We start from the raw sequence: 19,358 nt of genomic DNA, 5'->3' as shown, positions 1-19,358 counted from the left end.
TTTAGATTTTTAGCCATAGGATGCATGCGTTCCCTGGAAACAGAGAGGAGGAAAATGGGAACTCATCCCTAGAGGGGATGGCCATGCCACAATCCCTCCCCTTCTATTCTCCTCTCAGGATTTTGGACACACACACATGCATGCCCAGCATATTTTCAGACTACTGTGTCCAGGACTTGAACTGCTGAGTTGGCCCATGTGGGATCCAGCACCTTAACCATCACGCCACCTGCTGGCCCCCACCTCACTTAGCTTTTAAGGGAACTGCTCTGGCAACTGTGTTGAGAACACTCTGAAGGAGACAAGGGAAGAAACAGAACACTGAAACAATATGCCATGGTCCTATAAGTTGTAATTGTATAAGATAAATATACAGAAATTAAAATAGTCCCTGTGATTGCCTGCTTGCCTCTTCTGGTCACTGTGGCTGTTCACAGAGACCAGATCCCCAATAAGGGCCAGGTGGGTAACAACAGCAGTATGGAAGGTAAAAATGTTTATTTGCTTAAATTCTCCTAAAACAAAAACCAGAGTGGCTTCTTGAAGTATAGGAGTGAAGGTCACAATAAAGAACAGCAAGTCCCAACTTTCCATAGCAGCTTATTTTTCTCTAAGAAAAAGGAGAGTCCATTGTGCTACACACACGTTTAGGTAAGATACACAACAGGCTTGTTCTAAGATGCGAAAACTCATACAATTCCCATAACTTCCAATGAGAATTATAACAGCCAGAGGAGCACATCAACTCCAACATTCAGTCATCTCGAATCCTGTAGTCTTCCTGTGATGGGAAGAATTTTGCTAGCAAATAGTTGAATTAAAGTAGAGGCAAGCATGCTCTAAATATTCATCTTCTGATTCTTAATTCCTTAACGTATCCTAGTAGATTGCTTATTAGAATCTGAGTGCATCTTGCAAAAATTTGCTGTAATAAAGCCTAGATAAACTTCATTTGCTAACTTTCTATTCTGTTATCTTCATTTTCTTTTGTTTCTTCGGTCTTCTTTTCTTTGCACAAGTTGCCAAGGACAATGCCTAAGAAAATTATTAGTCCTACTGTTCGGTTGGAGATAAATTTATTCCAACAGTCCTCAGATCTGTGGATATCCAGGGTGTAAATCTGTAAGAAAAGAACGTAGCAGTGTGTGAGGACGAAGACTAGGCTCTGGGCACTACAAACACAGAGAGGAGAAACCGGCCTTCAGTTATAGAACGTCAGCTCTGGGAAGCCCTTGCTGTACACTGAACTGCTTCCCACTGTAGGAAAACCTGCCATGCCTTCTCTCACAGGGACTCTTTTTTTTTTTTTTTTTTAAATAGAACACAAATTAGGTTATTTTTAATACCCATCATGCCATGAATTCATAGAGAATAGGTTCCAGTAGCTCAGGTTCCTTTCCATTGGTTCTCACAAAGTGTGCTTCTCTGGGTGGAGCAGGCTGGTGCTTCAGTTGAACCCAGGTCCCTTTCTCTTTGGCTTCTTTCTTTTTCTGGTCATTTTCCTTCACACATTTTAGGAAGCTACTTCTGTTCTTAGAATGTTTAATATGCTCAGTACATACACTGATTCTCTTGGCAAGAATCTTGCCCTTAACTTGTTTGTTCACAACAATGCCAACAGCATGCTGGGTAACATTGTAGACTCTTCCAGTTTTGCCATCGTAACATTTGTGGGGCATTCCTTTTTGAACGGTACAATGTCTACAATATCACCTTTCTTGTAGATTCACATATATGTTGCCAAAGGAACAACTCCATGTTTTCTAAAGGCCTAGAGAACATATATGGGGTGCCTCTCCTCTATCCCTTTGTGTTTGTCATTTTGGTTAATTACTGGAAGATGCCCTTTGTGTTCGTCATTTTGGTTAATTACTGGAAGATGGCGGTTCCGACCAAAAGGTCACAGGGACTCTTTCAAACTGTGTCCTGAAATTTTCCTGCAGAAGGTCTTGTGAATGCTCTGAAAGGCAGCTCCGGCTATTTTTAGTTCTAAGGCTTTTGCACTTCCTTATCCCAAGTGATTTTGAACCTGCTTTCTTACAACTCCTACCTTCCAGCTCTGGCTTTGTTCCCTTGAGCAAAGTTTCTCAACAGAGATCAAGTCAGACTCAGCCATGACAACTCCGGTGTGACCTGCTACCTGAGGGACTGGGGACACTTCCTATACCTGGCCTCAGCCTCCAAATGCTTGTACTGACCCCTCCTGGTTTATCTGGTAATCAAACACTCCCCTTACATTTCTGAATCTTCCTCCCATCCCCACAGAGAGAAGGATCTAGAGATCCGGCATTGCTAATGCACCAAGGAGGATCACGTTTCTATCTTACTCCTTCCTTGGCTCAAGGGACTAGCTATTCTTCGCTGCGTGGTCAGCAGTATGGAATCATCATGCCATCCTTCCTCTTCCAGAACTGGCCGGCCATGTCCATCTTAAAATGCTACAGTAAGGACTGGACAGAGAACTTTAAAATACAAGGTGGGTTCCAGATATTTCTTTTTTTTGGAGAGGTTTTCGCTATAGAGCGCGTGCGCTCACCAGAAAGACAGAGAGACAGAAAGTGAGAAATCACCCCCCAGGGGAGATGGCCACATCACAATCCCTTCTCCTCCATTCTCCTCTCGGGATCTTGGGCACACACGCACACGCGCCCGGCATGAGTTTAAGCCACTGGGTCCGGGACTCGAACCACGGTCGACTACGTGGGAATCCAGCAACATAGCCACTATGCTAACTGCTGGTCCCAAGGGTTTCAGATATTTCTTACAATATTTGTGATTGTACTTGTAGTTTTTGCTTTCCTTTGCTAATATTCAGGTACTTAAATATTAATACCTATCAAGGTAAACCAGAAGTCACAATTAAAAAATATACAGATGAACCTATAGCTATTGTCCAGACCAGACAACTGACTGGTGATGACAACGCTCATGGAGCTGAGTCCCACCTAAAGGTGCTGAGAAATTCTGAAGAGAAAAAATGGGGAAATCCTGGACAATCATCAATTCCTAGCGTTTAGCTTTCTAAGTGAGGAAAACTGCAAGGGATATAGCACAGGTTTACTTCAGACACGATTTTAGTTCCTTCCACGCCATGTTACACACGTCCTGCCCATACCGATCAGTAATTTGCAATACTCTGCATTAAACAGGTCACCTAAATACAGGTTTGGTAATGTGTTTTCAATTCTTCAATGGAACTAATAGCAAAACAGACATAAAAGTACAGTCCCGTTAGTGGTTGATTAAGATCAACTAGCAAGTGGTTGATTAAGATCAACTTTTAGTAATTTTTATATTATAACCCAAAATGTTAAAAAGTAGTATTTTATTTAATAAATGCATATTTTAAAATTCCTCTTAAAAGAAATAAGATCAGATTTGGTTCATTCACCTTACGAATCAATCATATAAATTCTCAGAGTAAGTTCATGGGGGCAGGGGCTGAGGTGCTGAGAGAATACCCTGAGTTGTCCAAGCAGACCCTCAACATGCTTGGCATTTAAGTCTTGCCTGACTTTGGTCTCTATGCCAGAGGAACCTAAACGAGAATGACTAGCTGGCTGATCATCACCACAAACAGCTTTTTTAAAAAAGTTTTATCAGTTTACTTTTAGAGAAATTCAGTGTAACCCACAGCTCAAACGGTGCTGAAATATTTTCAGACATGTTTCAGAAGTGATGCTAGGAAAATCAAAGGGAAAAACTCAAGTTTAGTCCTTGTTATTTCTCTAAAATAAGGCAGCTAGCTTTTGTTTGTTAACGAGTTCAGACAGAGAAGGGACCATTCAAGGCAGTACAAGCCAAGCAGCTGTTTGTTTCAAGGAGTTCCTTGTCTGATAAACACAAAATTATTTAGTTCAAGTAATTTTGAAATAATTTAAACCAAGGAAAAAGGAGGGACAAATAAGAAAAAAGTCAAACCTGGTGGGCCAGGTGGGCCCCTACGGTGACCAGAGCAGCATAGTAGGGCGCGGTCTGACCACTGTTCACTCCCACCAGGCCCAGTGCTCCCAGCATGGCCACGCTGAAGCCACTGAGCCACTGCTTGGTGTTCTCCCGGAACCGCAGTGCCGTGGACTTCAGACCAAGCACTGCATCATCTCTTTTGTCCTAACATCAGAAAGCAGAAAGAAATTGGTTAGAGATTTAATCTACGTATCATAAAATTCACATTTTGAAGTGTAAATTTGGTGCTTGTTAGTCTATTCACAAGATAATGTAACCATCACCGGTAATTGCTGAAGAAATCATCTTAAGGAAAATGCAGTTGGGACCAGCAGTTGGTGTAATGGCTATGTCGCTGGACTCCCACGTAGTCGACCGTGGTTCGAGTCCTGGACCCGATGGGTTAAACTCACGCCGGGCGTGTGTGCATGCAAGCCCAAGATCCCGAGAGGAGAATAGAGAAGAAGGGATTGCGGTATGGCCATCCCCCCTGGGGGGGGGGGATTTCTCGCTTTCTATCTCTCTATGTCTGTCTGGAGAGTGCACATGCCCTATAGTAAAAACCTCTCCCAAAAAAAAGAAAATGCAGTTAAGGGGTAGGCTAGAGAGGTGGTGTTTAAGATACTGGATTGCACATGGCTGACTCTGTGGTTTGAGTCTCAAATCCAGTGGCTTGAAAAACACATTGGGGGTTGGGACCAGCAGTTAGTGTAATGGCTATGTCACTGGACTCTCACGTAGTCGACTGCGGTTCGAATCCTGGACCCAGCGGCTTAAACTCACGCTGGGCGCGTGTGCATGTGTGCCCAAGATCCCAAGAAGATAATGGAGGAGAAGGGATTGTGGCGTGGCCATCCCCCCTGGGGGGGGGTGATTTCTCGCTTTCTCTCTGTCTCTCTCTCTCTGTCTGGCGAGCACATGTGCCCTATAGCAAAAAAAAACCTCTCCAAGCAAAAAAAAACAAAACACACTGGGGGACCAGTGGATGGCACAGTGGATAAGGCACTGGACTCCCATGTGACTTTTGTTGTTCAAGTCCTGTTCAACCTGGAGGCTTGAAACTCATGCCAGACATGTGGGCAGTTGTACTCAAAATCCTGAGAGGAGAATGGAGAAGGGATTGCCAGTGTAGCCATCCCCCCAGGGCATGACTTCTCACTTTCTATCTCTCTGGTGAGCAAAAATCTCTCTCAAAAAGAGAGAAAAGAAAAAGAAAAACACATCTGTGCGTGCCTAAAATCCTGAAAGGAAAACGGAAGAGAAAGGATGTGGTGTGGCCATCCTTCCTGGAGAGAGGCGGGGGGATGATCTCTCATTTTTCCACTCTGTGTCTCTCTGTAGAGCACACGTGTCCTATGTCAAAAAAAAAAAAAAATGGCTGTTATACTATTAGCTGTGAAAGGTGACAATAACACAGAGACACAGGCTGTCAATTATTGAGTTGTCAACTCAATCATTTCTTGAACATTTTAGTGTCAATCCTGCTAAAATCACGGATAAAGAAAAATATTCACCACCTAATCACACGCTCACTCTAGTTCACTCACAGTTCACTCTAGCCCACGTTAATCGTCACCTCTCCCATCAGATCCTTTCTGTCTATACAGAGCAAGGGCCTGATGACACACATATACCCAGCTGCCTGGTTTCCTCAAGTAACTTTACTTGTGAGCATTTTCCTACACAAATTGTGCTCCCTGTGGCTCCCTGTGGCTGCTTGCTGAACTCTGTACTAGCCTGCAGGCAGACAGCTGCCCTATCTTTTGGGGATCAAATGTAAATAATATTAAGTGTGGGGTTCATACATCTATCTTTCTTTCATATTATAGAAACCTTCAGAGTGCAAACGGTATCTTTATATGAATCACAAAAGTATCAATAAGTATGTTTAATGAAAGCCATTAAAGAGTACAGTTTGGGGCCAGCTAGGTGGCTTCTTGGTTAAGGTGGCTGGATTCCACATGGCTGAGTAACCAGGAGGGTGAGCAGAAGAAAGCAGGATGAAATCCAGACTGTAGTATTAGAAAAAGAATTTCACTGGGGCCAGCCGATGGATGGCATAGTGGTTACATCGCTGGACTCACACATGGCCCACCACAGATCACATTCTGACCCAATGGCTTGAAACTCATGCTGGGCACATGTGCGTGCATGCCTAAGATCCTGGGAGTAGAGTTGAGAAAGGATTGTGGTGTGGCCATCTCCCCTGGGGATGATTTCTCACTTTCCCTCCCTCTGTCTCTCTCTCTCCAGTGAGTACATGCACCCTAAGGCAGAAACCTCTTAAATAAAGACTAAGAATTTCATTAAACCATGACATAATCTTTAATAAACAATTGAGAATATATAATCATATTTCAAAAAAAATATAGAGAAATAATCTTTTTCTCTTTTGCTAGAGGGCACATAACTTACTAGAGAGAGAGAGTGAAAGGGAGAGGAGAAAGCACATCCCACGGACTTGAATCACATGGTTGGCCATGTTGAATATGGCTGCCTTAACCACCAGGCCCCCAGAACTACCTCAAAAAAACCTTTTTTCCTAAAGATTAATTTAATTGGGAACCAGCAGTTAGCGTAATGGCTATGTCGCTGGACTCCCATGTAGTCGACCGCGGTTCGTGTCCCGGACAAAAAGCTCTCCAAAAAAAAAAAAAAGATTAATTTAATTTAATTTATTATTATTATTATTTTAAAAATTTGTTATAGGGCATGTGTGTTCATGAGAGAGAGAGTGAGAAAGCAAGCCTCCTGACTGGGGACTCAACTGCAGTCAGTCATGTGGGAGTGCAGTGCCTTGACCACCACAGCACCTACTGACCCTGAGAAAAAAAATTTTTTTTTTTGGAGAGGTTTTCGCTATAGGGCGCGTGCGCTCGCCAGACAGAGAGAGACAGAGAGACAGAAAGCGAGAAATCACCCCCCAGCGGGGGTGGTCACGCCGCAATCCCTTCTCCTCCATTCTCCTCTCGGGATCTTGGGCACGCACGCACACGCACCCGGCATGAGTTTTAAGCCACCGGGTCCAGGATGCCAACCATGGACAACTACATGGGAGTCCAGCGACATAGCCATTACGCTAACTGCTGGCCCCGAGAAAAATTTTTTTTAAAAAGTCCATAAATATATCCTCCCTACAGACACGGAAATGACAAATAACTATAGTAATGGGTGTTTCTGTTAATTAACTGTGGTAATCACTTCATAATGTAGGTATGTCACATGGTATACCTTGAATATATACACTTTTATTTGTCGATTATACTTCAGTAAACTGGAGAAAAAGTTAGTAATTATAAGAAGAAAATTAAGGCCCTAAACCAAGAAAAGTGGGGAAAAAGCTTTTTAAAGTTAAACTTACAAAAACAAGGCAGTATCAGAGCTATAAAAATGTTTATACCCTTGAACTCACTAACACCACTCTTGCATATTTCCCCTAAAACTCAGATTCATGAAGTATTAACGATGAGAACGATATTACTTAAAATTGTAAAAACTCAGAGAAATGACTTAAATGGTAGGTACAGACATTCCGTAGCACACGCTCTGCAGCGCTGTGGGCTGTGTGAAGGTCGGGGCTCAGCTCCTAGACTGAACACACCAAGTGCACAGATGCCTGTGAGCCTGGCTGGGAAGGCAGGTTGAGGGGAATGTGAAGTAAGACTCAACTGAGGGGGTCGCCTTGCTTTTTTCCTCTCATAAAAGAAATAGGCTTAAAAAAAAATAGATTGCTAAATTAACATGTACATGTATATATGTATATGGCATGTCAGCGTTGAGTGGTGGTGGAGTCGTAATGCAACTGGACCCCCCTTGGGGAAAGGTCCTGGGGTCATGTCCAGGGACCTCCTTTCGCAGGCCGGGCACACAGAACTACAGTCTCGGCTTGCTGAGAATGGGGGCAGACTGCGGCATGGGGGATCCTGTTGGGGGTGCCTGCCTGCCTTGCCTCTCTCACAGAATAAACAAATAAGAAGACTTACAAGAAACGAGAGCATGTGAAATGAATGGACTATTAAGCAGTCTTAAAATGACACTGACAAATAATTAGTAAAAACATGGGAAAATGCTTCTTTCCTATACCAGGTAAAGGAGCAGCCTGTTAGAATGACCGGAGGCATACAGGGAGGGGCAGGGGACCAAACTGGTTAAGAGCACAGACTCTGCAGACTGTGGGTTTGAATCTCAGCTCTGCTCCCCACTAACTGTGAGATATAGGTTACTTCTCTGCTTGTTTCCTCATCTGTAAAATGAGAATAAAGGCACCTTTTTTACATATTGTTACAGAGGTTAAATTATTACTGTAATGTATTTGAAACAGTGTGTGGAATATAGTAAATACTATGTACATGCCTGTAAATAAATATAATGAGGCTGGCCCCATACATAGCAGTCAGAAGCTATACCCAGGAAGCCAGATACCACATGGCTGACCTGTGGTCTGAATCCTGTCCCCAGGAACTTAAAAACATGCCAGGCACGTATGTGTGTGTGCCTAAAATCTTGATGGGATGAGGAATGGAAGAAAAAAAGATGCAACATGATTGGGCCTCGTTGGGGGTGCTTTCTTTTTCTTCCTCCTTTTTTTGAGCAATTGTGTGCTTTTGCATCCTCTGGCAATAATTAATAAATAAAGTTAAATAAAATAAAGTAGTTGAACTTTCTGGGTAAACACACATGGACATGAAATAAAAATATTCCATTGGGGCCATAGAATTGCACATGACTTCCTTTTAAAAAAAATTCTCCCCCCAACTTGGTTCTTATTTTAGAGTTCTTAAAAAACAACTAAACCAAACATAAGAAAAAGATGTAATTTCTTTACCTGATGGGCATAAATAGTGTCATATATTAGTGTCCACATAACTCCAGAAAAATAAAGAGGCAGGCAAACAGATGGATCACAGGAACCCTTGATAGCAGACCATCCGAGTAATGCTCCCCAGTTAAAAGTCAGCCCTACAATTAGTAAGACACAAGGAGGGGAGAGTCTACATGTATTTTATTTATTTATGTCTTAAAGAATAATTTATTTATATATTATTATTCCTTAATTCAGCAGAGAGAGAGGGAAAGTGAGAAAGCAGGTCATCAGGTCTGGGACTCAAACCAAAGTCAGCCATGTGGGAGTGCCTTCACCATCACACCACCTACTGACCCCGAGAGTCTAGATGTATCTTAGAGTTCCAAAGGGAGGGGAAGGCATGGATTAGTGCATCCTATACACTGGGCTCTGTGTATGCCATTTTCTTTGTACAAAATAATTATTTATTTAATTTTGTTTGTTATTATTATTATTATTACTTTAATTTGACCAGAGGAGAGAAAGAGAAAGGGAAAGTGAGAAAGCAAGCCGCCAGGTCCTGGACTTGAACTGTGGTCAGTCATGTGCGAGTCCAGCATCAACCACCATGCCACCTGCCGGCCCCTATGCTGTTTTCTATGTTCCTTCAGTAAGTCTTCTCAACCCTTTGTGGTGGTAGTATTAGCCCCATTTTATAAAAAAGGAAGGAGGCTCAGGTTAATTAACTATTATAATAACATAGCTAGTAGCAAGAACAATATTCCCTGGTAGAGTAAACAGGGGGTTTAATAAGAACTTTATCCCATCTAGTATGGAGCCTGGCACAGCCAATGAGTAAACAGCCAGGAGCAGGTGCTGGGGTCTGAACTTAGCCTAACTCACTCACTAGCTGTCTTCCCATTACTGCTCTGCCTCCCCCACAAGCTACAGAAATAAGAGTATACATAGGAAGGCTTATTTTACAAGCCCATCTTCTTTGAAGACTGTCAGCTAATAGCTACATCTTAACTCCTGAGTCTCCATTTGCAAGCCTGATCGCCTCCCTTCATTTTGGACAAGGTACTGAACTGTCTGCTGGACTGTGCCCATAAATTCCCTGGGCACCTTAAGCTCAGTGGGTCCCAAATGTCTTTCCTCAGAAAGCCTTCTCCTCCTGTGTTGCCAACCTCCACTTAGAACACACTTCCCCCTCTGACTAAGCGCCTCTCCTGCGGTCCAAGCACGCAGGCACGCGCTGTCCTGCAATGCTGTTTACCTGCTGTCTCCTCTAGCTCCTTAAGGGCAGTGAGTGTGTTTTCATCATTTTTATTTTCCTAGTGTCTGGTGCAATTCCTGGCACAAAGTAAAAGTAGGAGTTCAACAAATATTTGAAATAAATATACCAGATTGTCCATTTTCTTATAGATTGGAATGGCTTATGCTCCTTTTACCAAAAGATTCCCAGGTCAATTGAGACTATAATTTTACACTTTTAAAATAATGAAAATAAAATGAACATTCAATAAGAGGATCTAAAACAAAACAAAAACTATTTCACCACACCTTTCCCATCAAACAAGTTTGCATAAATTTCTTGAAGTGTCTTTTCTTTTATATATGGAAAAAAGTGGCTCAAAGAACTAGGATCATTTTATATAGGAACGGAATAGAATAGATAAGTCTGAGAGTAGATATTTTTATAATTATTTTGAATTACCTACCTATTTTTTACTATGTACAATCACACGTTGCTAAAGGACAGGGATGCGTTCTGAGAAATGTGTCATTCGGTGACTTTATCGCTGGTGAACCTCATAGTGTGGCTTTACGCAAGCCCAGAGTGTCCAGCCCACGCCAAGTGAAGCTACAAAGTACAGCTGGCTACGACCTTACTGGGTTGCCCTGGCCGACACACTGCTCCACCACGCTAGATGCCGCTGTACCGCGCTGTGTATGCACCATGCTAGATGCTGACTGTCTGTAGAGGATGCCTTCTCTCTGGGTCATTTACCAATGGGAGACACAGAGGCTGTCCACATATTCCTGTTGAGTTGATTCTGCTGAAACGAGTAAGTGCCCCATTACAGCAGCACTGTAGAGGCCCAGAGGGGATCGTCCACCTTCTCCCTGGGAGGTCTGGGTGGGCTTCCCAGAACCAGTGCATTCTATGCTCACAGGCGCACTTTGAACCCTTGTTCCTCTGCCAGAGGGCTTCCCATCCCATTCTCAGCATTCCTTGGGGCACCTAGATTAACCACCCTTTCATGACATACCTAGATTTTTTTTTTCTTTTTTTGGAGAGGTTTTCACTATAGGGCACAAGCGCTCACCAGAAAGGCAGCAAGAGACAGAGACAGAAAGCGAGAAATCACCCCCCCAGGGGGAATGGTCATGCCGCAATCCCTTCTCCTCCATTCTCCTCTCGGGATCTTGGGCAAGCTCCCACACACACCCGGTGTGAGTTTAAGCCACTGGGTCTAGGACTCGAACCGCAGTCGACTACGTGGGAGTCCAGCGACATAGCCATTATGCTAACTACTGGTCCCACATACCTAGATGTTTTTAAAAAAGTGTATCATAAAATAATAATGATAAGGAAGGCAATATATACGCAAGATTTCTTAGCTAATAAAAATAGCTAATTGCCCTCTTTTCAAATATGAAAACATATTCCTGATTTGGAAAATGTCATGACATTTTATCTTTGCTTTATTTGAACATTTTATCTTTGCTCTTATATAAGTATATCTATAACAAGCGCGGTTTGAGAGTATCAAAGGAAATACTTGTAGTTATTTCAAGCTCACCCAAGGCTAGCTGAGGCCAGTACGTGATTCTCTTCGTTAGTGGGTAGGTGACGACAAGAAGTAAGGACGCTGCTCCCAGAGCTATACTGAAAAACAGGAGAGCCAATAAAAAGATTAATGTTGCTAGCTCTTAGAAATCACTACATACTTTTAAGATAACATTAGTAATATGAATTGAAGAATATTTCATCTTAAATTATATTTTTTTGTAATACGAAATTCTCTTCCTAGACTCTGACTTTCCGATTACTGGGTTGTTGTGAAGTCATAAAGCACTTTTGCATAGAAAAACATAGAAAAATGGGTCATAACTTTTCCCAACAACCTAATATAAAAGATGATTAGGAAAATATTTTAAGGGTTAGAAAACAAGCAGGCAAGATAACAGCTAACAGGCCAGCCATGTAGCCCATTAGTTAAGGGAGCTGGTTCCTACATGGCTGGTTTGAATCTCAGCCCCAGTGGCTTGAAAAATATGCCAGGGGGCAGATGGTAGTGCAGTGGTTTTAAAAAAAGACAAAATAATAGCTAACACATACAGTCCTTTCATGCATTAGGCACTGTTTTAAGTGCTTTACATTTATTAACTCATTATAATCTTTGAAAGACCTAAAACGGTGAGTAATTTTATCCTCCTAGAGCACTAAGATTAGTAAATTGCCGAGTCAGCAGGAGAGCCAAGACTCAGACTGCGGGCAGTCTGGCTCCAGATCTAACCCATCAATACTACCCACCGTAGGCTAGTGCCTCTCTACACTCTGCAAGCATGAGGGCATCTAGTAAACAAAAATGTCCTAACAGAGTGGAGAGTCAGAGATTCTGCTGTATCTGTGCAGGGTTTTACTTCTCCAGAAAAGGAAAGCACATGTGCAAACATGATACCAAATGATGTTCTTGGGCTCCTCAAAATTCAACTACCACCACTACTCCAGGAATCGCCCTCCCGAGGTGTTCCAGTTACTGATCCATCGGGACACAGTGTGCGATTTAATCTAGTCACTGTAAATAACATTTACTTGCTGATGACCCCTCCCATTTGTTCCCTCACTGAAGCACTTTCTAAGCAGGCATTTGATGTTTAATTTTGATTGTTTAAGAGATAAAAGAATGCGGGGCCAGCAGGTGGTGTGGCGGTTAAGGGATTAGACTCCCACATGGCCAACAGTGGTTTGAGTCCTGGACCTGGTGGCTTGAAAATCATGCCAGGTATGTGTACGTGTGTGCCCAAAATCCCAGGAGGAGAATGGAGGAGAATGGATTACAGCATGGCCATTCCCCGTAGAGGGTGATTTGTCACTTTCTCTTTCTCTGTCTTTCTCTGGCAAGTGCATGCCCCCTATGGCAGAAACATTAGGAAAAGAGAGAGAGAGATAAAGGGATGTGTCCTAGTCTTTTCTACTTATTTGTAATGACAGAAGGTAGAAATGCTCATCAGAGAGAGACAGAAACAGAGAGAAAAGAGAGAGAAAAAGCATCCCCTAATACAGGGTGGTCACGCTATAATCTCTTCTCCTTCATCTCTCCATCTTGTCGGGATTTTGAAAACATATGCACATGTGCCTGCTGTGCTTTTAAAGCTGCTAGGATTAAGACTGGAGCTGCAGTCAGTCACGTGGGGATGTAGCTCCCTAACTACCAGGTTATGCGCCAGCCCTCCCTTTTTCCTTCTGTCACCGATTAGTAACATACCCATGAGAAAGACATAGTTTCTCTCTCTTTTCTTTTTTACAAAATAAGTATAATTGGGACCAGCAGTTGGTGTAATGGCCATGTCACTGGACTCCCATGTAGTCAACCACAGTTCAAGTCCTGGACCCAGTGGCTAAAACTCACTCTGGGTGCGTGTGTGTGCATGCCCAAGATCCCGAGAGGAGAATGGAGGAGAAGAGATTGCGGTGTGGCCATCCCCCCTGGAGGGTGATTTCTCACTTTCTGTCTATCTCTGTCTCTCTGGCGAGCGCATGTGCCCTATAACAAAAATTTCTAAAAAAAAAAAAATAATAATAAGTATAATCACTTCTGGTGCTATTTACTTCAGAGATACTGTCAGCATAAATAATTTATTCATATCCACAGGTGTGTACACACACATCTGTGCACGCACATAGAAAAACTGTGAAATGTACCTTGTGCCTCTTGGGGCATATGCTGCACAAAACAATAAAGGGGATTCAGAATAAATTAAGTGCCATCTCTTAACTCCTTTGGCTGAAAGCATTCTTGAAGCAGTGTTTACAATGTGTGATGAATGATTTAAACTTGCTAACTTTTGGATGTGTGACAGATAGCCAATGAACAATTTTGTGATAAGGATATCCCAATTTTATCTTATTCCTATTTTCTTCATGCCAAAGGAGAGATTTTAATTTTATTTTATTCATTTATTTTTCTTTTAGACAGAGATTTTTGCTATAGAGCGTGTGCACTCACTAAAGAGACAGAGACAGAAAGCAAGAAATCACCCCCCGCCAGGGCTTTGGCCATGCTGCAATCCCTTATCCTCCATTCTCCTCTCGGGATTTTGGGCACATATGTACATGCACCCGGCGTAAAATTTAAACCACCGGGTTCGGTACTCAAACCACAGTCAACTGCATGGGAGTCCAGTGACGTAACCATTATGCCATCTGTGGTCCCTGAGATTTTATTTTTAAAGATAGTGTCACACTGTGTCACCATCCTCCTGCCTCAGCCTCTGGGCTGGGACCACAGGGACAAACTACCATGCTCAAAGGAGAGATTTTACACAATTATAAAGAACACATTTAATATACCTGTAGTAATTCAGACACAGAAGAATACCCAATGCCAAGGTCAGCTGTCCTCCAAGAAAAACTAAGGATTTGAAAGTTGAAATGTCTCCAGCTGCTATTGGGCGATTTGCTGTTCTTACAACCTAAACACATAAAAAGAGATACCTTAACTCCAAGTAATGGTCAATCATTTATTTAAACATTTAATCAGAGACTGGCCCAGGCACTAAGGTACAAATTGAAGAGCAAAGTCAGTATGTGAAGTACTGACAAGAATCAAAACTTCATATTTCAATAACTTTGAAAAGACCTAAAAACTCCCACCACCTTATTCCCCTTTCTATTTCCTATTCCCATCCCCAAACAAAACATAGCAACCTCTTTATCTAGCCACTCCCCTCAGCAAGTACATCTATGCTTAATTTCCTTAGGGGACAGAGATACAATAACAATGAGAGTTCTCAAGAAAGAGGAAATTGCAGTGGGTCTTGGCTAAGACTGCTATCACATGAATGTTTTGAGCAGGGAAAGCATTATAATCAGAAATCAGGTGTGAAGAAAGCTGGGTTTGTAAGTGGAAGTTTTTTGCCAGGTTATTTAGGAATGTGTCTGCAATATTTTGTTGACGATACTCAAATGCAAAGGACAAACTCACTGAGAATGTGAATGAGGGGCTGGATGGTGGTGTAGCAGTAAAATGTGCTCTGTGAGGCTGACCTACATGGAAAGGTTCCAGGTTCGTGTCTAGGAACCTCCCTGAGTGTACTAGGCACATGGATGCCCCATGAGAGCTGGCTGAGGCTGTGGGTAAACTGTGACACTAAGACCCTGTTGGGGGTGCTATCCCTCTGCTCCTGGAATATATACAAATTAACTTAAAAACAAACAAAAAAGAATGTAAATAGGGCTGTTAAACAGATAAAGAATATACACTGAGTGTTCTTTTCCTTCTAAGAGACCAGGAAATGTGAGTATCCTAAACTCAACCACAAATAAAAGACATAACCCAAAATTTCAACATCGCTGGAACTCAGGATTAGAAGGGGGTTCGAAGGCCTAGTATCTCTAGGCTTACTGGTTGTGTGAATTTGGACAAATTACTTAGCCTCTCTTGGCCTTAGGTTACTTACCTGTTAAAGAAAAAACAGAGAGGAAAGGGAGAGGCAATAACAATACCCATCTCAGAGGGTAAAAGCATTATCCTTAGCACATTAATTATGCAACAAATATTAGCTATTATTTACGTAACATATCTGTGTATGATTGCTATCAAGGGTTAGGGAACTATGGCCTGTGGGGCAAGTCCAGCTTAATGCCAGTGAGCTAAGAATAGTTTGTACATTTTTTTTCCTGTAAAGTTTATTTGTATTTTTTTCCAAGAGTGCATGAGCAAGAGTGAAAGAAAGAGAGACAGCAGACAGCACCCTCAACAGAATCTTGACACCACACTCCACAGCCTCAGCCAGACCAAATGATCAAACTTTATTTTTTGCCAGAGGGTGCATGTGCTCTCCAGAGACAGAGAAAGAGAAAGTGAGAAAGTAACTCCCCATGGGGAATGATCATGATGCAACCCCTTCACCATCTTTCCCTCCTTGCAGGATTCTGGACATGCACATACACATGCCTGGCAAGTTCCTCAAGTTGCCAGGTCTGGAGCTCAAACCATGTAATTAACCATGTGGGATCCAGCTGTCTTCACCACCACATCAGAGGCTGGCCTGATCAAATATTTTATGTAGTTTCTAAGAAACTAGACCACTCTTGGTTTACAAAATAAAATCATAAATACTCATGCGTTGAATTTATTTCAATGCTCTTAATTTACCGTTTACCAGGTGATTGCGTGGCTAGGTTATCTACAACACCAGCACACTTAATTTATATACCCTGACAGCAATTTACTTATCATTTAATGTATTAGCAATTTACTTAACATGTTGATGTGCTAAGCGAAACTTGGAACCATAAACATGTGCTTAGTAATATTCAGTTGACCCTCCACATCCATGGTTACCACATCTAGAATCGCTGAGGTCACGCAGGAAGGCCTTGTCCCAAAGTCTGCAAATGCGCACACACATCCCCGTGAGCCTGGCTGACTGGGAGAACATCGTGGCATTAGCACCTGTTGGGTTACCTGTCTCTCTTTCTCTCATGGAAGAAATAAAACTCTCCTGGCAAATCAAGCCATTCCCGCTGCGTCAGCGTGGCATGGGGTCACACGGCTCCTCCACTCTCCAGTTCATCCTCTCCTCCAACCACTCTCGAACCACACATTGCAGGTAACAAACACTGAGCACTTTACCTCATGGTCACACTTCTGGACCTGCTGTTTCCCTCTGCCTAGAATAACCTTCACCTTCCAGTCCACTTTTTTTTTTTTTTTTTGGCCATCTTATTCTGGCAGAGTTCAAAAGTCTCTTCCCACCTGGAAGTGCTCTCTGACCCTCTGCATTAGACTATGGGCAGTCTTCGGTAAGGTCCTTGGTAGATAACACTCTCATGAGATTGCCACTGAATTATAATTACTAAATTCTAAGATCAGAAATGTTCTTCAGCCATGCAATCCTAGAACTTACCACTGTGACTTACATACATCAAGTACTCAATAAATACTATGAGCTAAAAAAACATATTAATGTTGGCTGGCCTCATGGTCTAGTGGTTAAGGAAGCTGGGTCCTACATGGCCGACCATGATTTGAATCCCAGCTCTGGTTGCTTAACAAATATGCAGGGTATGTTTACCCCAAATCCCAACAGGATGGAGATGCAGCATAACCATGCCCCATTGGGAGTGCTTTCTCCCACTCCTTTTCTCTCCCTCTGTCTCTCTGTCTCGCTCTCTCTCTGGCAAGCACATGTGTCCTCTGGCAATGAAATAAATAAATAAATACATATATGCACACATAAATTTGACAATGGTCTATAAACTAAAAATGATTATAGATCAACCTTGTTTAAGGAAAATCTGGACCACATGCGAGGCAAACTAGGGGGGATTATTCATGTTCTATAAGTCTATATTAGAATATTCACTAAGAGTTCCTTTAAATTCAAGCTCACTGGATGGTTTACTGAAGCATTTAACAATCTTGTACTTGAATGGCACAGCTGTTATGAAAAAGGCAAACAAAACGGCTCCTTCCCATGAGAAAATAATGGCCTCTTGAGCGACGAAGAAATCGTTATACACATGGATTAGGATAGGAACAGAAAATAATCCAGGGGCCTATACTGCAGCAGCTGAAGTTTTCTCTGGGGCTTGGGGAAGGGCACAAGGATGGACACTTTCTATCCTCTGTGTCTTTGTACTGTGGATTTTTTGGAATAAGCATGTATTATTTTTCCAAAAAGAATAGCTATTTTTTAAAAGAAATAATTACAGAAAATGCTAAATAGGGCTGCCTTGGCTCATTTAAATTAAGATTTGATTTACAAAAGGATAAGCAGGGCTCTAAATATATCTCAAAGGAAGGGATGGCAGATCTTTTAGACACTCAGAGGTTCAGGATGAATTTTTCATTTTCACTCCTAACCTTTAAATCTTATCAGTCTCTCAAATTATTATTATTATTATTATTATTTTGGACAGAGAGATTTTTTGCTATTGAGTGTGTGCGATCCCAGAGACAGAAAGTGAGGAATCAGCCCTCGGGGGGATGGCCACACCACAATCCCCTCTCCTCCACTCTCCCCTCAGGACTTTGGGCACCACGTACTTGTGCCTTTCAAGCTGCCCGTACTTGTGCCTTTCAAGCTGCCCGGTCTGGAGCTTAAACTGAGGCTTACTCTGTGGGAGTCCAACACCTTAGCCACTACGCCACCTGCTGGTCCCAGTCTTCCAAATTCTTCATTCACTTTGTGAAAATGAAGTACACGCCTTACCCTGTGGCCACCTACATGTCGTGGAGGAAGTACACTGCACTTTGAAACGCCTGCTACTCTGCTGATCCCAGCAGGATTTCAGTGAGGACACTACATGAGCTTGTGCTTCATGTATCGATAGCATTCACACATGATGCCACCATGTCATCTCAGAATGGAGAGGGGCCTCTATTCCTTTCCAGGATGAAATCACCTTTTTATCATAGTCCTGGTCCCACATGTCATTAATAGTACAGCCTGCTCCGCGCATCAGAACAGCTCCTGTGCCAAAGAGGGAGAGCATGTACCAGTCTGGAAAGCAACCCGGTTCCGCTGCCAAACCAATGCTCCAGGTGCACGGCAGATACAGCAGCCAGGTTCCTAGGCAACGACGATAACAAAGACAGAAGGACAGAGTTACAAATTCGAGTCGAAACTGTCTTCATTTGTTTGGTATCATATCCCCCCAAAAGTAAAGAACACTGCAAACAAAGTAAAAAAAAACACATGACAAAACTGGGAAAATAAACTGCAACTCACAGCACAAAGGACCTTTCTCCCTAATATGTAAAACCCCCCAGAAATGGAGAATTGATTTATAGTCCAATTAAAACATGGCTGAAGGACAGAATAAAAGTTCACAGAAAAAGAAATACAAATGACTCTGATAGGAATGAAGAAAGACTAGATTTTAAGAAACAGCTGCATTGAGATAAGCTCTCCCACATTATCAGATCGGCAAAACTCAAAGTCTGATAACACACTCTGGGGAGTAGGATATTCTGTATTTCAGATGAGGTTACAAAACGTTCCTACCATTACAAAGCACAAGTTAAAAATGTGCACTGCGTGTGCATACAGATACACACATTTGAATGTTAATATGCTCCCAGACTGCCAGGAAGGGCACATTAGAGACTGGTAATAATAGCTTTTCCTAGGAAGGGAACTGTGGGGATAGGAGACAGGGGTGGGAGACATTTTTCACTCTATACCTGGTACTTTTTGAATTTTGTTAATATACACTTACTCCCTATTCAGAAAAGTTAATAAAAACTACCTTTACTGCTATTAGAACAATACTCCATGTGGTCTTTAGGGAGGGGCATTATTACCTTACAGTTATTATTTTGTACTGAAATGTTTCGTAGCAACACATAAAGGTGGGTTTAGTTCTTAGTGCTTAACCCATAAACTACTG

At 42.3% G+C, this 19,358-nt stretch overlaps 1 protein-coding gene across 1 annotated transcript; it reads right to left on the bottom strand.

Moving 5' to 3' along the window:
* Positions 1-332: 332 nt before the first annotated feature.
* COQ2 (coenzyme Q2, polyprenyltransferase) lies at positions 333-18,538 on the bottom strand (the record flags this gene model as incomplete). Its single annotated transcript, XM_014588938.1, is given in 6 exon segments — positions 333-1,120; positions 3,922-4,110; positions 8,771-8,904; positions 11,536-11,621; positions 14,310-14,431; positions 18,372-18,538. Coding segments are annotated over 6 exon segments (863 nt in total), but the record flags the coding sequence as incomplete, so codon positions are not given.
* Positions 18,539-19,358: the final 820 nt, after the last annotated feature.

Source organism: Tupaia chinensis, unplaced genomic scaffold, assembly GCF_000334495.1.
Source record: "Tupaia chinensis unplaced genomic scaffold, TupChi_1.0 Scaffold000318_1, whole genome shotgun sequence".
NCBI lineage: Eukaryota > Metazoa > Chordata > Mammalia > Scandentia > Tupaiidae > Tupaia > Tupaia belangeri.
This window is presented reverse-complemented; position numbering and strand designations above follow the sequence as displayed.